General features: G+C 48.8%; 1 protein-coding gene across 1 annotated transcript in view; it reads left to right on the top strand.

Annotated features, from left to right (window-relative positions):
* CECR2 (cat eye syndrome chromosome region, candidate 2) overlaps window positions 1-14,959 on the top strand; it is a 45,484-nt gene extending 30,525 nt beyond the window's left edge. The window contains exons 8-18 of the mRNA XM_010566164.1: window positions 984-1,140; window positions 4,723-4,852; window positions 5,141-5,178; window positions 5,281-5,372; window positions 5,658-5,784; window positions 7,191-7,621; window positions 8,750-8,878; window positions 9,006-9,828; window positions 11,869-13,276; window positions 14,134-14,239; window positions 14,520-14,959. Coding sequence (XP_010564466.1) covers window positions 984-1,140; window positions 4,723-4,852; window positions 5,141-5,178; window positions 5,281-5,372; window positions 5,658-5,784; window positions 7,191-7,621; window positions 8,750-8,878; window positions 9,006-9,828; window positions 11,869-13,276; window positions 14,134-14,239; window positions 14,520-14,525 — 3,447 coding nt within the window. The 3' untranslated portion in view covers window positions 14,526-14,959. The remainder of the gene's footprint in view (window positions 1-983; window positions 1,141-4,722; window positions 4,853-5,140; window positions 5,179-5,280; window positions 5,373-5,657; window positions 5,785-7,190; window positions 7,622-8,749; window positions 8,879-9,005; window positions 9,829-11,868; window positions 13,277-14,133; window positions 14,240-14,519) is intronic.
* Window positions 14,960-20,245: the final 5,286 nt, after the last annotated feature.

Genomic DNA, 20,245 nt, shown 5'->3' with positions numbered 1-20,245 from the left:
GATTGCTAATCCTCAGGAAATGCCTTCTGCCTAAGTGGCAGTTGCTGGTTATTCCCTGAAAATGAAGGTGGAGAAAACTGTATGCACATTGTTCTTTTCCGGTTGATATTCCCTGCTGATAGGGCACACATATCTTGGTCTTGCAGAAGTCGAAGAGGTGGGAGTGGCTGGTGGATGACCAATTTATCTGTCTTATAATTAAATTAAGCTAATAAAGGTAATTCCACACTGCCATATACATACCTCCCACTTTATTGGAGAAATAGGAGCAGGCAATTCCTGGTCTGGGAAGCCTGCAGTCTAAGTGGGATCAAACAAAGCCTTGCAGCCTGCTGGCAGTGGGGAGGTGAGGAAGTGGGGCAATAAAGAGCCAGGCATCCTTGAATGAGAAAACTGGTTGGGGGACCCAGAAGGAAAACTGTCCAAACAAACAAGCAAGAGCTAGTTCAGGGGAGATTAGCACACAGAAATATGGCAGGCCTTATTTTGAATGGGAGAGGAAAACACTCCAAAAGATACCTTGATGCAAGGCTCTACCAGCCTCTTTTCCTATCCTAAGTACTTTGTGTTCTATAGCCAAGCCAGGTTTGGCGGAGTAGTCCTTTCTGCTCATGCTTGCAACTTAGGCCTCTGCTAGCTGGAAGGGGTAGAGGTGTTGTGTGGGGGTGTCAACAGCCCGAATCCTTTGCCCAGAAGGGAAATACACGTGATGCGACCCTGGCAGAGTGGCAGCTTGTCTAACCCATTGCTTCTCCTTCCTTTGTCCCTGTCTCAGTAGGATTTCATTGCTTGACAAATAACTTTCCTTTACATGTTGCTTTTCATCCAAGAATTCATATGTACAAATCCTTTTTATTCCTTTCATTTTTTCCCCCAGCCATTCATTGTAGGTATGCTTTAATACTTGCTCAAAGTAAACCTGCCTCTGCTCAGACTTTAATAAGCCAATGCATTACAGTTTTTGGTGTACCATTTTGTTACAGGTAAACCCGAACGTGCTGAGTTCAATGGAGAAGCAGAGGCGCAGAGAGGAAGAGGAGGAGCGCCAAATCCTTATAGCAGTCCAGAAGAGGGAGCAGGAACAGCTGCTAAAGGAGGAGAGGAAGAGAGAGATGGAGGAGAAGGTCAAAGCAGTGGAAGGTACGTGCAGCCAGTGTGAAGCAGGGATGGAAGCTTTCAAAGCCAAGATTGAGATCTTGAATTAATATCTGCCATTTGCATTCCTCCCCTGCCAGACCTGCTAAGGGGAATATCTTTTCTTGCACTTACCTCTGATAAATTGGTCTGACTGTAGCTTCTTTTCCTTTGTCTAGCTCCCTTGGTGTTGGTGGCTGTTCTCTAGTGCACCCTTCAACTATGTTGTCTTCCTCAAATCATGCTTATTTTCTCCCTTGCCCGAGCTGTACTTTTTTTTCCTGCTATTTGAGTTGTTCCTCATTTCTCTTCTGTCTCCCCACTTGCGTCCTCATGGATTTCCCTGTGTGCAGGATTAGCTGGCTTTGCTCTTGCTGAATAGCATTTGGTCCTTTTGGCCCAATGCATGATAAAAGAAGGATTCCCTTTGAGGAGAAAGGGAAGGTGACAACATGGGAGTAGCAAGAGTAGTATTTTTATATTGCTACTGGCCTTATCAACTGGAGAACTAAAAATGAGGGGACCAGGCTAAATAGAGCACCAGAAGTGGCAACTTCAGCTGTTGGTCTTGTTTTTTCGTGGTTTTGAATTAAATGCTGATTTAAGCTGTTCTGCAAGAAACAGCTGTGTTGTGTTTAATATGTCAGATCGAGGCACAGACAGCAGGCGTCCTGCCAGTACATGTCAGCACTGGTGTCTAAGAGCAGACTAATTTCTGACCACCTTCTCCCTGTCAGCATCCCTTACGAGGATTCCTTTATCTGCTGCTTTCGCCGCAGTGGCTGGCTGGGCTGTTGCAGTTCCAGGGAAAGGCTGAACATCTTCAGAAAACTGTGGTGGTAATGTGTGGCAGTATCAGTATCGTGAATCCTTAAGTGGATAAAGAATCAGAAAAGGAAAAAAGATTAAGTTCATGCAAAACTTGTAAACTTTCCAAGATGAAACAGTCTGCTACCAGATGTTTGGTAGCAGACCAGATGTTATCTAAGAATAGTTTCTTTTACCTGCTTACTTTTCTAACCTTTAGAAAATCCAATTACTTGCTTGGCCTTCATATATTCCTGGTTACCAGTCCTAGCTAATCCGGTGCTTTAAACTGATTCATCCAGCTTCCATATCTGCCACAGATATCTGTTTCACCTTGGCAAATTGCATATTCTCTGTGCTTTAATTTTATTTTGGTTTGTGCAGTTTCTTTCAGTTTAGTTTAAACCTGTCCCTAGTCGGTTTAGGCTGTTAGTCAGTTTGGGAGAAGTCTCCTTTTAAGCTGGTGCAAAAGCTGTTCGGAAAGGTTGTTTTAAATGGCTGACTTGTTCAGTTAAATCACTGCAGTATTTTTCATCCCTAGAAACGGCAGCTATTGAGGTGAAACTTTGGCTTCTTAACCATCTTTCCTTATTGACAAGCACACCCTCCATTAGCATTTACTTTCATGACAGTTCTTATGATGGACAGAAAGTGATTTGAAAATGAAGTAATTAATTTTGCTTGGTTCAGACTTGTTAAAACTGGACATCCGTCAACAGAGGTTTTAGGGTAACAAAGATTTTCATGTATTATGCAGTGTGTTTGGGATTTAACATTAATTTTGTAAGGTCTTCTGTAGGAGGATGATGTGAAACACAGGGTGAAATATCTGCTCTCTGATGAACTTCATCAGCACTTCACCTGCTTCTCGGTTTTGGACTGTATGCCTGTTTTTAGATCACGTTCCTGTTTCCAGTCTGGCATTTCACTTCCTCCCACTCCAACACATGCCCCAGGTAGCGAGCCTCCTGCTGGGCCCATCTGTACTTCCCTGAATTTATGAGTTAAAGCAGCTTTCTAGATTTCTACCACAACAGCAGGTTAGAGTTTCCCAGTTCTCTTCCCAGATGCTGCTCCAACATTCTGTCTCACACATATGACTTCCTAGCTGTTTGAGATCCATTTTAGGGCATTGGTGAGATTTTGAAAGCTGCTGGGTAGGACTCAACCCAGGCCAAGAGCATGACAACGAGCTCTGCTAGTGATCTTTAACATCCTTTATTAATCACTTGCTGTGGGAGAGGGACCCACCATTAATCCTGAATGAGCTCCAGTCTGGTACCAGGGCTCCCTTGATTCCTGTCAGTTTACCAGGTCAGATCCTTGGCAGGCCTTGATGGATTTCTAAAATCTACATCACCTTACCTCTTGGCTACTGTTGCCATGAGATTTTCCTTTTGCTGCCCAAATCATCTCCTCATGTTTTACTCAGCTTTCTCACTTGGGCATCCATTACGATGTCATCTAAGTGGTGCTAATTTTACAGATGAAGCATTAAGTACTGAACTATGCTTGGACAGACTCAGATAATCTCTGTTAATGCAATTTGATGTTGGACTTCTCATCATTAAATATTATAACAGATGCTGTTAGATTCTGCAGGGCATCTAAGATGCAAGTCCTGTCTTCCCAACTTCAGTGCTACCCAGAGTCTTCTAACAGGAAACTTGGACTTTCTTTTACCAGTCTTTGACATATCTGGCCATGGACCCCCCTGGAAATACCCACCTTGTAGCTATTCTTAGTTTTCTTGTGCCCTCAACCCCCATCCCAAGTTTGCTTTTGACTGACAGAGTAAGACAGTAAATTAATACTTTTCCAACAGAGCTGGTGCTTCTTGAGTCTTTGGCGTTTTCCAAAGATGGAGCCTCTGCTAGAAGGTGTTAGCCAAGTCTCCCCCATCTTTCTTTCACTCAGGGTGTTCCCTGATGTGGCCTGTTTTCTGGGGTCTTACTCCTATAACATCTCTCCTTGAACACTACTTTCGCAGAATTCTTCTCCTACAGAAAGTTGGTACAACCACAGGTGTTTAGTAAGTCAAATGAATTCACATTTCCTATAAGAAAAAGGAAATGAGGTTCATAAGAGCCCATAAACTTTCTATTATGAAGCAATCTGTTAGCCAGCTGTCTGGTTGCAAACCACAGGTTATGTTACCAGCGTTGCTTCTTCCTGTCTCTTGCCTCTTAAACCAAAGCTGTCCCAGTGGCCCTCCTGTGTGGCAGCTTGCTCGCTCTGGCTGCTGGCCATGAAGGCCTACCTGAACAATCTTTCCAAAGCTAGCCATGGTGGTGGAGGATATTAATGACCCCAGTTACTCAGTGCCACTCAGCTGGTAGAACTTCACCCTTCCCTCGGCACTGCTCTTCATCCGTTTCAGTGCAAAACCAGCTGCCTTGAGTTCACCCGGCTGAGGTGAGGCATCTGAAGGATGGTAACTTAACAAGCCAGCTCTTTCCATAGTGCTGATCTATGCCTAGGTCTGTGCATTGAACACACCATGGTCACAAATTTGTCTGGAAGCCGCCTAGGGTAGCATCTGTATCACAGTAATGCTTCAAAATCAATGATTGTAAATTCAAGGGGAAGTGAAGAGGCGTGTTGATGGTGCGCTGTATTCTCACCTCCTCTGCTCCTGTGCTGTTGCTGCTTTTGCTGAAAGAACAAGAACGTTTCACTGGAGTTCTTGAGAGATGCAGGACCTGCCTTCGTTTTCCCTGCAAGATGTTGTTGACAAGGAGTGCTGAATGGTTTTTCACCTCTCTTCCCTCCCCACTGCAGAACGGGCCAGGAGGAGGAAGCTTCGTGAAGAGCGGGCCTGGCTGCTGGCACAGGGGAAGGAGCTCCCCCCTGAGCTTTCCCACTTGGATCCCAGTTCCCCTACCAGGGAAGAGCGAAGGACCAAGGATCTGTGAGTATGCAACTGGGCATGCAGCATACGAGCGCATTGAGGTAGTGAGTACAAGAAGGAGAGGAGTGTGGTCATTCACAGGAATGAGGAGGGAGAATTGAGGTTGGAGAACAGTGAGGAATAAGCTGAGAAACATCTGGATTTGGTCCATGCTAGAGGAGTGTTTGTGATAAGGCCTATTTGGCAGCATTATGGCACAGTGTGTGGAGTAGAAGGGAAGATGGAAATACGAGAGCATGTCTTACATGTCCTCAGTCTGCATATTTACTGTTGCACTTTCCATTACAGCTTTGAACTGGATGATGAGTTCACAGCCATGTACAAAGGTTAGTCCTGCCCCAGATTTCCCCCTTGCATGACTTGCTCAAAGCAAAAAACTCCTCTGGGTGTGTGTGTGTAACCATTCACCTTTCTTTTGCTACTGCCAGTTCTAGATGTGGTAAAGGCTCACAAGGACTCTTGGCCCTTCTTGGAGCCCGTTGATGAATCGTATGCTCCCAACTACTACCAGATCATTAAGGTATGGGAAGTGGTCCAGCCATCTTGACTGATGCACTTTGTTGACTGGGATGCAGTTTTTTGGAAGTGTTTTGAAGTTTTGTGTCCTGTGTTACCCTCACAGTCAAACTGCATGACTCCAATGGTCCCTTCTAGCCTTACAAGTCATGGAAACCAAAGATGAGGTGCTGCCTCTCAGGAGGGCAGCCTCCACTCCCCATCCCCTCTCTGTGAGGAAGCTAGCTATGCAACTTTGTAAACCCCAGTATGCTTGCTGTAACTGAAGGGACATTTTGTTGTGTTTCAGGCCCCCATGGACATCTCTAGCATGGAGAAGAAGTTGAATGGAGGTCAGTACTGCACCAAGGAAGAATTTGTGGGCGATATGAAGACCATGTTCAGGAACTGTCTTAAGTACAATGGTGAAGGCAGTGGTAAGAGCAGTAAGATGCTAAGTTCATATATTTGCAGTGCTCAGTCAAAGCAAGCAGTGATCTTTTCCCACTCACCAGTACTTGGTTTGTGCTTATTCTCTTTCAGGGTATTTTTGGGAGGCTGGACAAAAGAGTAGGAGCTCCTAAGTAATATGGCCTAGGGCTTTAGCGAGGTTTTTGGCACAATCTGGTCATGCTGAATTGGGGCATGGCATCCCAAGGGACTCCCATGTTGGTAGATGGTGAAGGTAGAACATACAAAGAGAAGAAAGTCTGTTTGTTTCTGAGCTCATTCCTTCGTATGCTTGTGTGTGTCTGTGTGCCCCTTTTTTCTCATAATATCTAACACAGACTTTGAAAAGCATTGGAGTCTGGTTAGCTCCCAGTGTTTGTTGAGTACCACAGAAAAGTGAGGAATGAACCAGGCTTGTAGTCCTTTGGATGGAAAATGTAGGTTTTAGGTTCCTTGGCTATTGAATGAACAACATGAGTCTGCAAATGGGAAACCCTGGGTTTAATTGCCATGCCAGTTAAAATTCTACGTGTTGCTTAGGTAAGAAATCACTTCCCGTATGGTAGGTCATCACTGCAGACTGTGTCTCACCAGCACGGCCTTGAAAGGGAAAATAGAGCTGCCTGGCTTGTCGCTGTGGGCCCCAAGTAAAAGCATTCCTGCACTGCCACTGAGAGCTCTGTTTCCCCAGAAACTTCAGAGTTAGTTTAGTGGAAACAACTGGAAAGTCATTTGCTTCAAGCCCTTGTCATTAACACCTCTCACATGTCTTTTCCTTCCTATCCACTCCAATGAAAAGTAGGAGCCCCTCTGAGCAGAATTGTACTGTGGAAATGATGCAATGGGGACACTGGTGTTGGCAGTAGCTTTCGTGTCAGGGTCAGCAAGTGCTTTAGAAACTGTACATGGATAAATATGTTTGCTGATTTTTCGTCTGTCTTGTAGCATGCAGCAGAGATTTGAACGAGTCCAAGAAAAGCCTCTGAATGTAATCAAATAGCATTGCTGGAAGTTCACATTTCTTCTCTCAGCGCTCTGCTGGCTAACTCTGCAGGTCACACATCTCTGAGAGCAGAGGTGGTGCTTCTCGTAATGTAATTCTTGGCACTATGCTGGAACACTGAGTTAATGCTGACTCTGCAGGCTGTGCCGCTAATGGTACTTTGTCATGCCTCTGTGCCTGTCCTCTGGTGGGGTTACTGAACAAATCTGATGCTGTGTTGCTTATGGAGTTTAAGAACATAAACCAAAGTTGACTAGTTAGAAACACGTCTTCCTCAAAGAAACTTTGTGGAGGGGAGATGAGTTATCTGATGGGGAAAGTCTGATGTTGCTTAATTGTTTCTCTCTATAAGGCTCTGTCCCTGATGTTGTTTGGTTTTTTTGACTGCAGAATACACCAAGATGGCTTACAACTTAGAGAGGTGTTTCCACCGAGCAATGATGAAGCACTTCCCTGGGGAAGATGGAGACACAGATGAGGAGTTTTGGATCAGAGAAGACGGGAGACGAGAGAAGAGGAGCCGGCGGACTGGCCGCTCCAGCACAGGCAGTGTTTGGACTCGGTCACGAGACCCAGATGGACCGGGCAAGAGGCAGCAACGCCTGGAAAATGGAGGAAAACCTCCACCATATCGAGCTACTTCCAGGGCTCCTGCTTCTTCCTCCTCCTCCTCTTCCTCCTTCTCCTCGTCCTCTGCAGAGGATCCAAGTGGCAACCCAATGCAGCCTCCTCGAGAAGTGGGCCCTTCCAACGGACGAGGTTTTCCTCGCTCTCTGCAGTACGGTGGCATGCCCAGCCCTGTGCCACATCCCGGCCAGATGGTAAGGAGCAGTTTCTGCTGTTCTTCACCCATCAGGCCTGTGGAGGGAGGGAAGTAAAGGGGAATGAATCTCTACTGTGAAATCCCTACTGCATGGCAAGAACCTCTTCCCAGAGATTAAGGGTCAGGGCTATGCTTTCTACAACTGAAACTTTTCAGCCCTTAGATTTAAACTGGTACAGTTTCAGTCTTTGCCACACTACCTGGGAACAGTCTCCTAATGTTTCCCATGGCTGGCATGCCCCCATGTGGGCTTGCACCAGCTCTGGCTCCCCCAGTTCTCTTCTTTCCTTGGACAGTTACCTTGTTGTGCATGGAAAGCAGTCACATTTCCTCTTTAATCTCCAGTTTATGATGCTGAACAAGCCAGTCTTCTTTTGTCTCAATTGTTTACAGATGCCTGGTAACTTTGTGCCATCTGTGTACTACTGCATTCATGCCTTGAGTATTTATAAAAGCAGTAAACAAAATCAAACACAAGGCCACCCTGGACTGCAGCAGTGACCTCTCTTTAGCCCAACATTTCTTCTCTGAATGCCACCTGTTCTGCCTCCCCTCTGGGCTGTTCCTCACCCATCCTTCACTGCCTTTTCCATTTTAACCAATGATGTCTTGTGGTGTGGTGTATCAGCTGCTGCTCTGAGATCCAGGCTATCCCTTGCCCTGTTAGCTAGAGATCAAACAAAATTTTTAGAGCAATTCTTGTGATGCAGATAGTGGGAGGCAGTAGGAGAGCTGGAGGCAACAAGTATTTTGAAGGAAACTCAGCACATTCCGCCATCATCCTACTTTCCATACTCTTGTGGTCCGCTCGTCTCCTTGGAGTGAACCACTGCCCCCTCCAGTCTTTTTGCTTGCTCCCAAGTAGTTGGGTGGCAGTGAGTGTATTGCAACCTTAAGCACAGGGACGCACGGCTGGGGTGTGAGAGAGAGAGTGGCTTTGTCAGGGGAGCTGTGTCACCTCGTAGGAAAGAGACTACAGGTTTTTCGTGGTATCTCCAAAAAGCCCATCTGCTCATCTGTGTGGTTCCTCCAGCCTTGGCTTCCCCTCACCTGCAGCAGCTCTACTGCCTTTCTGCGCTTCACAGATTGTTTTATTTCTCCCTCCCACACCCCCCTCGTCCCCCAGAGACCAGCCGTGCCAGGAACGTTTGGTCCCCTGCGTGGATCGGATCCCACGAAACTGTACGGCTCGCCGCGAGTGCCTGAGCCCCACCCCGGAGACCCGGTCCAGCAGCACCAGCACTTTGCCATGCAGGTAAGAAACGCTGCAGCCAAGGGATTCAGCACCTCGGGACCTGCAGGTCTCCACCGCTCCTCGGTGTGACGGCTCTCACCGAGACCCACCCTGCCTCTCTCTCTCTCTCTCTCCCCCTCCTCCCCAGCCGGCCGTCGGACTGAGCGAGCACCGTGGGCACAGGCTGGCTGCCCCGGAGAAGCAGGCGTGTGCAGGACCAACCCACATCGCTGGCCTCAGCCCCCGGCCGGGCACCCTGCAGCTGGGGCGCGTCAGCGGCCCCCCACCCGACACCGTCTACCCGCCGGCCCAGTTCCAGCAGGGCTTCCTCCCCCCGAGGCACAACGGGCCCCCCATGAGGCCGCCGGAGGGCTCGGAGGTCCCCCCGGGGCACATGTACCGGCCCTACAAGTACCTGAACCGCACGCACCCGGCCCTGTGGAACGGCAGCCACGGCCCTGGCAGCCAGGGCGCCGTGGGGCCGGAGGAGAAGGCGCCCATGGGGCCGGGGCCCTCGCTCCAGCCCCGCGCCCTGGGGCATATGATGGACCCCCGGGCCATGAGGGCGCCGCTGCCTCCCAGCCAGTGGACCGAGCAATCAAACTTCCTACCTCACGGGGTGCCTCCCTCAGGGTATATCAGACCGCCCGGGAAAGCCGCCGGCCAGAGGATGCCGCAGCCGCCGGCCGCTCTGTTTGGGGGACCGCCTCAGGTTCAAAGAGGGTGCCAGGGCGGGGACTCCATGATGGATAGCCCAGAGATGATCGCCATGCAGCAGCTGTCCTCCCGCGTGTGCCCGCCGGGTGTGCCTTACCACCCTCGCCAGCCGCCCCCGCCGCACCTCCCCGGACCCTTTCCCCAGCTGGCTCATGCCGCCTCTGCCGCCGGCATGCAGCCTCCGAAACCCATCGTGGGGAACGGGAGCTCGCAGGATCCGACCAGTCAGACCATGGAGCCGGAGAGCAACCAAGGTAACACCTCAAGAACCCGCCCACCAAGGCAGCAGCCCCTGCCTGTAGCATTTGACCTTCCCTGCCTGTATCTGTTACCTGCATCCCCCTGCCTGCCTCCCCTTTGCTTCCTGCAAGGCATCCCTCCCGCCCGCTGCACAGCACCGCCATTTCCCGTGCCAGGGCAGACCCTCTGCCTGCTGGTGTGCGCTTGTGAGGAGGGAGCAGGAGCACCCCTAGGGCAGCTTTGTTGCTCTTGGGCTCCAAACTTGTAGGGGCCCAAACCTTAATTGTCATGCAGATGCACAAAATCTATGTCTGCAAATGTGGCTTTATCTGGATTTTTGCCACTAGAGAAGTGGAAAATACGCCCTGACCTTCAGGCTCACCAGAGCCATTTTTAACCAGTGGCTTAGGCTCAGCAACAAAGGCAGGGGTTTTTTTCTAGAAAATAATTAAAATCTTGATAAAACAGTTGTGGGGCACACAGTTTTTACACATACCTTTTTATTTTTTTTTAATCTAAATTGGAATATATTTGCTACTCCAGCCATCGCTTAGAATTTTTTAAGATTGTTTTGTTCCACTGTAGACTGCCAGAGGTCCCCTCTGTCCCAGCTATACCTGCAAGTTATCAGTTTGCCATGGGGTGCAAATGCAAAGCATAGGCTGTGATGCTTCTAGAGCTCACTTGGAGTTAATATAAAAATTGGATCTGCAGAGAGTTAGGTAAGGAAAGAAGACGTTATGTGAATAACTGGTTTAAATATACTCCTTTGAGTATATGTCAGTACGGCTTCTCCTCTGAAATGCACACGTGCCTTGTGAGCTCTCAAAATCTTCACACAACAGGACTGCCTGAAAGCCCCTGAGCAGCCGTGTCAATTCAGGTGGGGTGGCAGCGTGTCATGTGTACCGTCACAAGTTTCTTTCTAGTTGAATTTCATTCATTCTAGCTGGTAAACTAGAGATCAAAAAAACCCCTTAAAAATAAAACAAACCTAAAGTAGAGATCAAAAAACCCCAGAGATCAAAAAAAAAAAATTTTTTTTTCATTAATTCTAGCTGGTAAACTAGAGATCAAAACCCTTGCATCTTTTATCAATCCCTCGTGTGCCTTGCACTAAGAGGAAACTCTTTCCTTGTGTGGCATTGCTTAAAAGTCATCATCGTTTAACTGTGCTGGATATAGAACAGAGACTAGGGGAGGACGCTGAGTGATTGCAGGGCAGAGTAGCCGCATCTCCAAATCACAGTTGGTTAAAATATGGCTGTGATCAGCTTCACAGCATCTTGGTGTGTGGTAGTGCTTCTGCCCAAGATGTGGGCAAGTGGGGTTTGTGGACCAGAAAGGGCAACACAGCCTGAAATCAGGCTGCCATTACCCTGACTTCTTATCTTGCTATCATGTGGACCCCACTGTGGTATTTCCCAACTCTGCCTTTCCATTAGGCAGCCTCTGCACACCCACGTGTCAGACCAAACCCACGCGTGCAGTGTTACTCCAGTGGAGGTATGACTTATCAGTGGCTTGCAAATTACAGTGTGCTGTATCTTGAGGGTTCAGTCCACGTGTGGCATCTTTCCAAGAGAGGTGCAATCTCATGAGTAATTTTTAAAAGAGCTCTTTTAAAAGAAGCAGCTACTGAAAGTCACCCAACTTTGTAAAAATGCACTCCAGAATTGCTAAAGGTCTCTGAAGGGAAGACTGTGTGATGGGTGTGGGTGGCTGCAGCCCCACAGAAGAGTGAGTACTTACAATGGAAGGACCTTCCTGGCTTTAGAAAGTCACTTCTTTTTCTCTTCTATTCGCACAAAAGTGGGATACTTTTTCCATCCAGATGTTAGGGACCTGTCAGGCAGAACTGCCCAGCAACTCTGGGTCAGCCGCAGCAAGAAGAAGCTGAAAGGCTACTTTGGTAGACCTGGTTAAGCTGGCAGGAATTACTCTTTGGCACGTGTGCTTTGAGTGAGCGTGAGTAGGCGCGCATATGTGTCGGGCGGGGAGGGCCGATTTCCAAATTTAGTCCAACGTGTGACTTTTTTCCCCTCTCGTTCCAGTGGAGCCACCGGCAGGCGTCGACGAGAAGGCTCAGTGCATCGGCATTCCTGACGGGGCCTACGCCAAACTCCTACCTCATCCCAAGCCCCCGCTGCCCATGGAGTGCACCAGGCGCGCCTTGCCCCCGGACGGGGAGGGGGACGGCTCCGGTGTGAAGGGCGACCTGAAGGCAGGGCAGGGCAAAGGCGCGTGGCCGGCAGAGAGCAGCTACGCCGGCGGCCCAGGCTGCGTGAGGGACCTGATGCCCGCCCCCGAGAGAGGGGGTCCCCTGCCTGAGAATGGGGCGGCGGGCGAGGGGCCGGCAGCCGGCGCCGAGGGGAAGGGGCTCGCCGCCAGCCTGCTGGAGAAGCCCCTCTGTGGCGGCGGGAAGGCTCTCCCCGAAGCGGCCGTGCCTTGCATGGGGCAGGGCACCGGCCTGCCCGGCGTGGACGCCGGCTCCATGGGGGCTGCCCCCAACCAGTTCCACCCTCTCTACATGCCTGGTCTGGAATACCCGAATTCGGCCGGGCGGTACCACATCAACCCCGGCCTGCAGGGGTTCGGTCCTGTGATGGGGGGGAAGCCGCCTCCTCCCGCCTCCCACCCCCAGCATTTTCCCCCACGGGGCTTCCAGCCGAGCGGCACCCACCCCGGCGTCTTCCCCCGGTATCGGCCCCCCCAGGGCATGCCCTACCCCTACCAGCCGCAGCCTCAGCCTTCCTACCACCACTACCAGCGACCGCCCTACTACGCCTGTCCGCAGGGCTACTCGGACTGGCAGAGGCCTCTCCACCCCCAGGCCAGCCCCAGCGGGCACCCCGCCGCCCACCCGCCCCTGGCCAGACCCCCTTTCCCGGACCGGGGGTCCGCCAGCGGCTTGCAGGGCTGCGAGGCACTGGGCGCCGCCCTGGCCTCTCCCAACCGCATGGACGTAGCGAGTGCCAAAGAGGTTTCTCCGAGCGACGGGCAGGATCTGGGGCCCGAAGACGAGAAGTCCGAGGAGTCCCAGGAAAGGCCGGAGAGTCCCAAAGAGTTTCTTGATTTGGACAACCACAACGCGGCCACGAAGAGGCAAAGCTCGGTGGCAGCGGGGGAGTTCCTCTACGGAGCCCCCCCACCGCACCTGGGTTCGGGGATGGGATTTGGCCCGTCGGCTTTCCCTCCCCACGGGGTGATGCTGCAGACTGGCTCTCCTTACGCATCCCGACATCCCGCCAGTCATTTCCAGCCCAGGACATATGGATCGCCCATGAATGCTCACCTGTCTCATCATCCGGCCTCCGGCCAGGCCAACGGCCTCTCTCAGGAGGGACCCCTGTACCGCTGCCGAGAGGAGAACGTAGGTCACTTTCAGGCCTTGCTGATGGAGCAGAGAGGCAGTGGAGGTGGCATGGGGGTGCCACCCCAGGACTTGTATAGACCCTCGGGGTAAGACCGTGTTTTCTACGAGAAGGCAAGGCGGGAGGGGGATGATGCCTGGGTGACGATAAGTGTTGGATATCCTTGAAAGGATATGGCTTGAAGTCAGAGGAGATGGCAATCGAAGTTGGAAGGCTATCGGGTGACTCTTAGGCCCTTGGAGTAAGAGGTCTCTTAAGCTGGAGTGAAAGTCTCATTGCAGCTCCTTAAAACAAGTAGCAATCGTTATGATGGAGACCTGTTAGCCTGTCCCATCCATCCCCACACCAGTGCTTTGGTTTATCTGATAGTGTTTTGTTAATGTGTCATCCAGGGCGGTGCATCTCTTAATCAAATGGACTTTTGCCATTTTCTTTGCAAGAATTTTATGGCAACTTTCTCATAGTGAGGCAGAGTAGCTAACTAAAGTGGAAATTAGCCTCTTGTTATGAATTCCTTTACTTCAATGTTGCCCCATTATCTTCTCTTCTGACTTTGCCCTTCATCCCTTCGTCTCTGTCTCAGATTTCCCTCACAGAAAAGTACTTCTTACTGAGACTGTGCATATCACATTTTATTCCTGAATGGAAAATTCTGCTACTCCAAAAATTCCCTGTTCAGATTTTATAAATGTGCTTCAACTGTTACTGTTTTGTCATAGTCCCAGCATGACAGTGCTCCTTCTAGCATTCAGGGAGCTTGGCTTACAACTAAGCCATTGGGGGAGTGGCATGGATTAAAGGTTGTGTTTTGGGGAGAAGCCAGAAAGAAGAATACACGAGATGCATACTTGTATGCGAATGTTGTATGTATGCATTCGACAAAGTAGATGGGATTTGCTCTTGGTGTTCATGTGCTAAAACTCTCTCCATTCAACCTGGCTCCAGAATGCAAATGCATCAGGCTCAAGTTCCCTTCCCGAAGATGCCTACAGCAACCATGTCCCGGGAAGATCTGACGTCACAAAAACCATCAGCGTTGCCTCTGGATCAAGTAAGGGCTGCTAAAGAGAGCAGAGTTGAAATGCGAGTCTTTCCCTTCCCACTGGTTAAAGGAGTAAAGTATTTGATGAGAGGGGAAGCGCTGGAGGAAGCTGGGAAATGAACTACTGCTGTGCAGAGGAGTTGGGGATGTCTCTATGTCTTAGCTGACTGTAAAACGTAACCTAGGTGGACGGGCAGTGCTAGCTTTGAACTGGTTGCATGCAATCATGAGGTTACTCCTTTCTAAAGCTGCCAGTTAAAGTCTCCAACTCTTGTTCTTCCTCTTCCAGAGCTAGTCCGAGGAAGGAAGGACCTCACGAAGACGAAAGCCACACGTGATTTGGACAAGGGGGAGGAGGGGCAGGCCTTCCTCCCACCCTCCCCTCACCCAAGCAGCATGTAGCTTCCTGGGTCCGTGGAACATGGTGCCGCAACGGCTTTTGTGTTGGAAACCTGGAGCGGTGCTGGGCCCCAGCCAGCCAAGCAGCTGGCTCGCCACCGCAGGGCGAGCATCGCAAACTAGTGGCTTTCCATGACCGGAGACTGCGTCTCGTTCAGGGTTTGAGGGATTTTTTGGGTGGGGAGGGCGGGGGTGGGGGCGGAAACTTTCATTGACTGCTAAACTCAGGTATATTTTTCAGGGTGGAAGAGGACGATGATGGAATTTTACTTGTAGTATTAATGTGTGTGTTTTGGAGCTGGATCCAGTTTACAGAATTTAACCTGTTGCCTTTTTAAATAAATTTCTGTTGTTGGTGAATGTATTGTACATAACGGGGGAGGGGGTGGGCCCAGCTTGTAGTGGGCTTAGCACTGGAGGAATCCTTAACTGTTTACAATCATATCACACTGAAATCTTTCAGGATAGGGTGAGGGTTTGGGGGGAGCGGGGAGAGGTGAGGGAACGTGTGATGGATGACTTGCTGTCCTCCTTCCTGTCCTCTGCAACCGAGACACGACCTGATGGTTGGTTGACTTAATAGCAGGAATTGCTCAGGAGCATAACGTGTCCTCCTCTTTCTCTTGTCTTCTTCCTCCTTCCCCTCTCACCCCCACCTCCACCCCTCTGGATCTAGGGCCTGAGTGCACTTCCAGCTCCTGTCATCATGGGGGAACAAGGAAACCAGGACCAGGAATTGAAACCAGGACAGGACACTCATGGCATTGTCCCTTCTGCTAGTGTAATACCCTTCTCCCTGCCTTTCTCATAGGAGAAATGTATGCTCTAGAAAGCAGAAAATGACATAACTGGTCATCTTAGGCTTCTTTCAGTGAAACCAGTGGAGCAGCACCTATCCAGTAGAACAAATAATGTGCAAATCTGTACTGCCCTGCTGCCTGAGGAGTGGAGACAAACCCCCACCTTTCTTTCTCTGTCCCTTGGCTATATTCACTTCTTAGCAGCAGCGAAGCAGAAGGTACCCTGTGGTTCCTGACCACTCTTGGTTGCCTGTGAAAGAACAGCATGAGGCTGCTTTGGGGGGAATGGTTGGTTTGCTGCAGTGTGAGACGTTTGTTGGCTAATGGCGTTGGGTTTGTGTTTGCAAGTTGCGGGTGAATCAGTAAGCACTGATTTGAAATCAAATGTAGAGGTGGCATGGCTCAGGGGATGAGGGACGAGAGGGCTTTGTGCTGGAGTTGACTTGGTTTACCTTTGCCATCATTGATGCTGTAGCAGCAAGTCCTACAGGGCTAGTGGCAGCTTCCCTCAGAGCCTGTGAGCAGTCTGCAGGGGCTTTCCTCACCAGTTGCAGTACTGCACTGGGGAACCCCTGTGCGCCAGTGCTTTGCCAGGCACCAATGTTTAAATGTAGGTTTGACAAATGAGTTTCATATGAATCTCATCTGCAGACGTTTATTCACATCTTAAATGTAACAAGGAAATACAGCTGATTATTCTTGGGGGAGCTGGGGTAAAACAAGGTGGAGTTGCTGTGTGAGAAGATTGGGCAGCAAGATCTGCTGGGTCCACAGCTGTAGTGCAAACTGCTGGTTGCCCTGGGGGACAGCGGTATGGTTAAAAGGAGGATGTGCCAATGTGTTGGACAGATTGTGCTAGCAAAAGCACAAGTGGCAGCAGACATGAGGACAGAGCAGCATGTCCTTTAGGCTGTGGTACCAGCTAGGGGAGGGTCTTTGTCTCCGGGTTATCTGGAAAATTCTTCTGGCTGCTTTGTTGTCTTGGATGGTGCCATCACCCATATCTTTAGCTGGATTGCACTAGCATGCATGACTGCATCACCTTTGTCCTGATGTGTAGATCTACCGTGTGCTGGCGAAGCTGTTTGAGCAAATGGCAGGTAGCATCTGACTGAGCCATTACTCCTTCTGTCCTAAGCTTTTGAAAGAACAAAAAGCCTAAAAGATGAGAAAGGAAGCACTGCCACATTAGTGCCCAATTACCAATGAGTCCCACTGCTCTGTTGCTACTGTACTTTTGCCTGTGATGAGCTGTGTAGGGCCAAGGCATTTTCCAAACCTAACAGGATTTAAATTTCTTAATGCTATTCCCACAAGCGTGTTTATAAATGCAGTTGTTTGTACCCACTGCTGCAGCTAGCCTCTGAACTATAGCTGTTGTCTGCTTAGTCCAGTGAATTGCCTGGGACAGCTGGCTCCTCCACAAAGGAAGACTTCAATATAATGTCAATTACTTACAATCTCTATCTATAGATGCCATTACGTTATGAAAGGGAGATTTTTTTGTCATGGGTTTTTTTCTGTGTTTGTGTTCATCTGTCAGAGAGCAATTGTCACTGGTGGATTGGTGTAAACTGGAATAGATGATCCTGAAGGTTGTCCTTTGACTGAGAAGCAGGTAATTGCTCTCCCCACCCAAGAACATTAGGCTATGGCTCATCTAAATTTGTCCCAGATCTGAGGGTCTCCTGCTGGCTTGTCAGCTGGCAGCAGGTTTCCAGAGGTGCCCCAGCTGCTCAGAAATGCAGGTCTAGATCCTCCACTGAGGAGGTACTGAAGCAGTAGTAGGTATTTATGAAAAACTGTGCAAGTATAACTGCTCTTCAAGACAATAAACCTGGACAAATGAAAGCATGGTTGCTTCTTCTTGTAAAGTAATCTTTAGTTCATTGTAGATATAAAAATAATTTGAAATAGCACATTTAAAAATAGAGGAACTGTAAAATACAACTTGTAGCAAAGTATTCGAAATTCTGGAAATGTGAATGTAGATTCTGCAAACAACCCCTGCTGTACTTCAGCCTGTGTCTTCTGTATCACAGACAGTTACCTGAATATTTGAAGTGCCTTTCATTCAGCTCATTGTGAACTTTGTGGAACAGGAGGGGTTTGGAAGCTATAAAAAAAACCCCACCAAGCTGAAACACTCTTGGCCTTCAGACGGAACTGGCACTGAAAACATGGTTCTAGTGGTCATGGTATCTGGATGAGTACCAAGCCCAGATCAAAACAGGGGATGAATAAGAAAGGCAAGAATTGCTTGTGGTCTGCCTGGAGAGTGTAGTGGAGTGTTAGTGATAGATACTCTGAGGATCCTATGTGGAGTGTGCCACATGAAGATATTATCCCTCACCTGACATCTTGCAAATCTGGGAGAAGGGCTTGACTTGCAGATTGTAGACAAAACAGAGTAGTGAAGCTGACTCCTCCTGGGAGGGTTTCTAGGTAAATGGCTTTTGATGTAGTCAGTAATTCTTATTAAAGTGACTAACAAGCTGCTGTTGTGAAGACACATGGTTTATATTAGAAAAGTACTAATATAGCATTGGAGGAACTATGGCTGGGCTACAGGGATAGGGCTATCCTGGGGACAGGGCACATGAAGGTGTAGAGCTGCTTGTGGAATCTTAGCTCTGAGTTTCCAGACTTTCAAATGCTTTGTTCATAAGTGTTTGGCTGGGTTTGGGTGTTTTTTTTTTTTTCTTTTTATGATGACATCTAGGGATGCACCAAAAATCAGAGCTCTATCTCGGTAGGTACAATCTGAGCAAATCACAGAAAATGGGCACCCCTCAGAGGGCATGGGGCTGGGAGTGGATTGCTGAGATGGAACACCAGTGGAAATGTACAGGGAGAAGCAGAAAATGTGAATTTTATAGTTTATGGTTTCCCAACCAGGGCTGTTTTGTAGGTGTTGTGAAAGAGACGGGTTTAAGGAGGGATTTAGAAGAGAGTAAAATGGCAGCTCTTTACGTGCAGAGTGGTACTTTTTGCCATGGGTTGGCATACAATGCAGGAGAAATGTAGCTGCATTTTAAAATATCCTGGCATTTGAGTGCCATACTTGTGTCACTATCTTAAACGATATTTTAACACAATACAGAGAAATTGTGGACTCTGATTGGAAGCCCTCTTTCTCATCCCCCAGCGCTGTTGTAGTATAATATATTAACTGTTGGTCCTTTTGCAGCCAGCATCCTGAGCTAGTGACTTTGCAAAGTTTCCTGTAGCTATTACTTTTCCCATACAGAGGATGTGTTTTGCTATAATTATGGATTTCTTGTTAAACGAGACTATATAATACCTAGAACAAATATGATGCTGACCATGCTTGAACATGCCAAAATTTTCCAATATTCTCAGGAGAGTTTTCTATGCTACTCTGGCTTTTTAGCCTCTTGCTCTCCCCACCACCGTCTCCTTTGCAAGTGGTGTGTGGTGTTCCCAAGATCCTGAGATGTTCAATTGCCATTATAAGTGCCATTGTATAAACTCCCCTTGGGACTCTGGAAGCTTTGGGCATCTTAAGTCCTACAGGCCCTGGCAATTCAACTAAGTATTTTAAGAAGGCCAGTCACTGAGGCTTCACAGTGATTTTTTAGCTGTGTCCAGCAGAAGTTTGCAGTCCATAAATTCCATGCTGTGACCCACCAAACCACTCAGTAGCAATCCAAGGCACCAGCCTGCAATGAGGAGGACAAAAGAGGAAAGTAAATTTGAAGCTTCAAGGCCCAACTGGTTTGATTTGTGACTTTAAAGTACATGGAGACACTTTTCTTGGAAGAGCTTCTGATTCTTTCTTGTCTGCCAAATGCCTTTCCCATGCAGACTTTCCGAAACAAATCTCCTGTGTATATTTTTGTAAGTGTGGTTTCTCGGGGTCTTGGAGAGCTATCAGCTTCTTGATGTCTTATCTGAACGCTACTCACAGAGGCTGTCTTTCATTCTGCTGACTGAGGCAGTTCTCCTGCAGCTTCTCACCCCAACACTTCTCCATTTAAAAAGAAAGTATAATTAGAAAACAACCTTCTTTTTTTCCCTCTATTGATCTCTGTCAGTCTTCTGTGCATCTCTGTGTTGAGCCTGGGCTGTTGCTTTGCTCTTCATGGCTTTGTTCTGCTTTCCTTTTCTGAGGAGGCGGTGCATTGCCAGATGCATTGTGGAGTTTTGGAGAAGGTGTCAAACCAAGTGATGGAGAAGCACCATCCTGAGGGGTGGCTTGGAGAAGACAAACAGGAGAACTGGTGATGGTGTGGTTGCCCCTGGTTCCCCTCACTGCAGACCAACCATGCAACTGGGTCTGTGCTTAACCAGAACTACCCCTTAAGAAGTTTTTACTGTGGTGCATTGGTGTTAGAGGAGTTTGCTCTTGCAGAATTCCTGTTTTGCTTTTAGTTCGTCACTGGTGGTTGAAGAGCAGGTGTGTGTGCTGTGACATTTCTGTAAGGCTGAGATTGAGATAGCAGGCTGTGAAAGTAGCATTGCAGCTGCAGGCCATGTGACAAGCTTTAAGAGTGTGTGCTTATTGTAACTGAGAAAGCATCTCAAACGTTGACCTTCCAGCCTTTCCCCATCTGTACCTGTTTAACATACAGATGGGGATAAAGCACATTCGGGCTTGGCAGGACCCCTGCCGCCCATGCGGAAGGAAAACGCTTTTAACCAGCACATAATGAACTACGCGCTTTGGTTTTCACTCTCCGCTGCCCACCTCCCTCTCTGAAAAAGAACTGGGGGGGACCCATTTCCAGCTGTCTCCAAATAGGAGCTCCTGGGATGACAAGCGCAAGGCTCAGTCTACCCCTAGGCAAGGAAA

The sequence above is a fragment of the Haliaeetus leucocephalus genome, unplaced genomic scaffold (assembly GCF_000737465.1).
Source record: "Haliaeetus leucocephalus isolate CR32 unplaced genomic scaffold, Haliaeetus_leucocephalus-4.0 Scaffold206, whole genome shotgun sequence".
In the NCBI taxonomy this organism is placed as follows: Eukaryota; Metazoa; Chordata; class Aves; order Accipitriformes; family Accipitridae; genus Haliaeetus; species Haliaeetus leucocephalus.
This window is presented reverse-complemented; position numbering and strand designations above follow the sequence as displayed.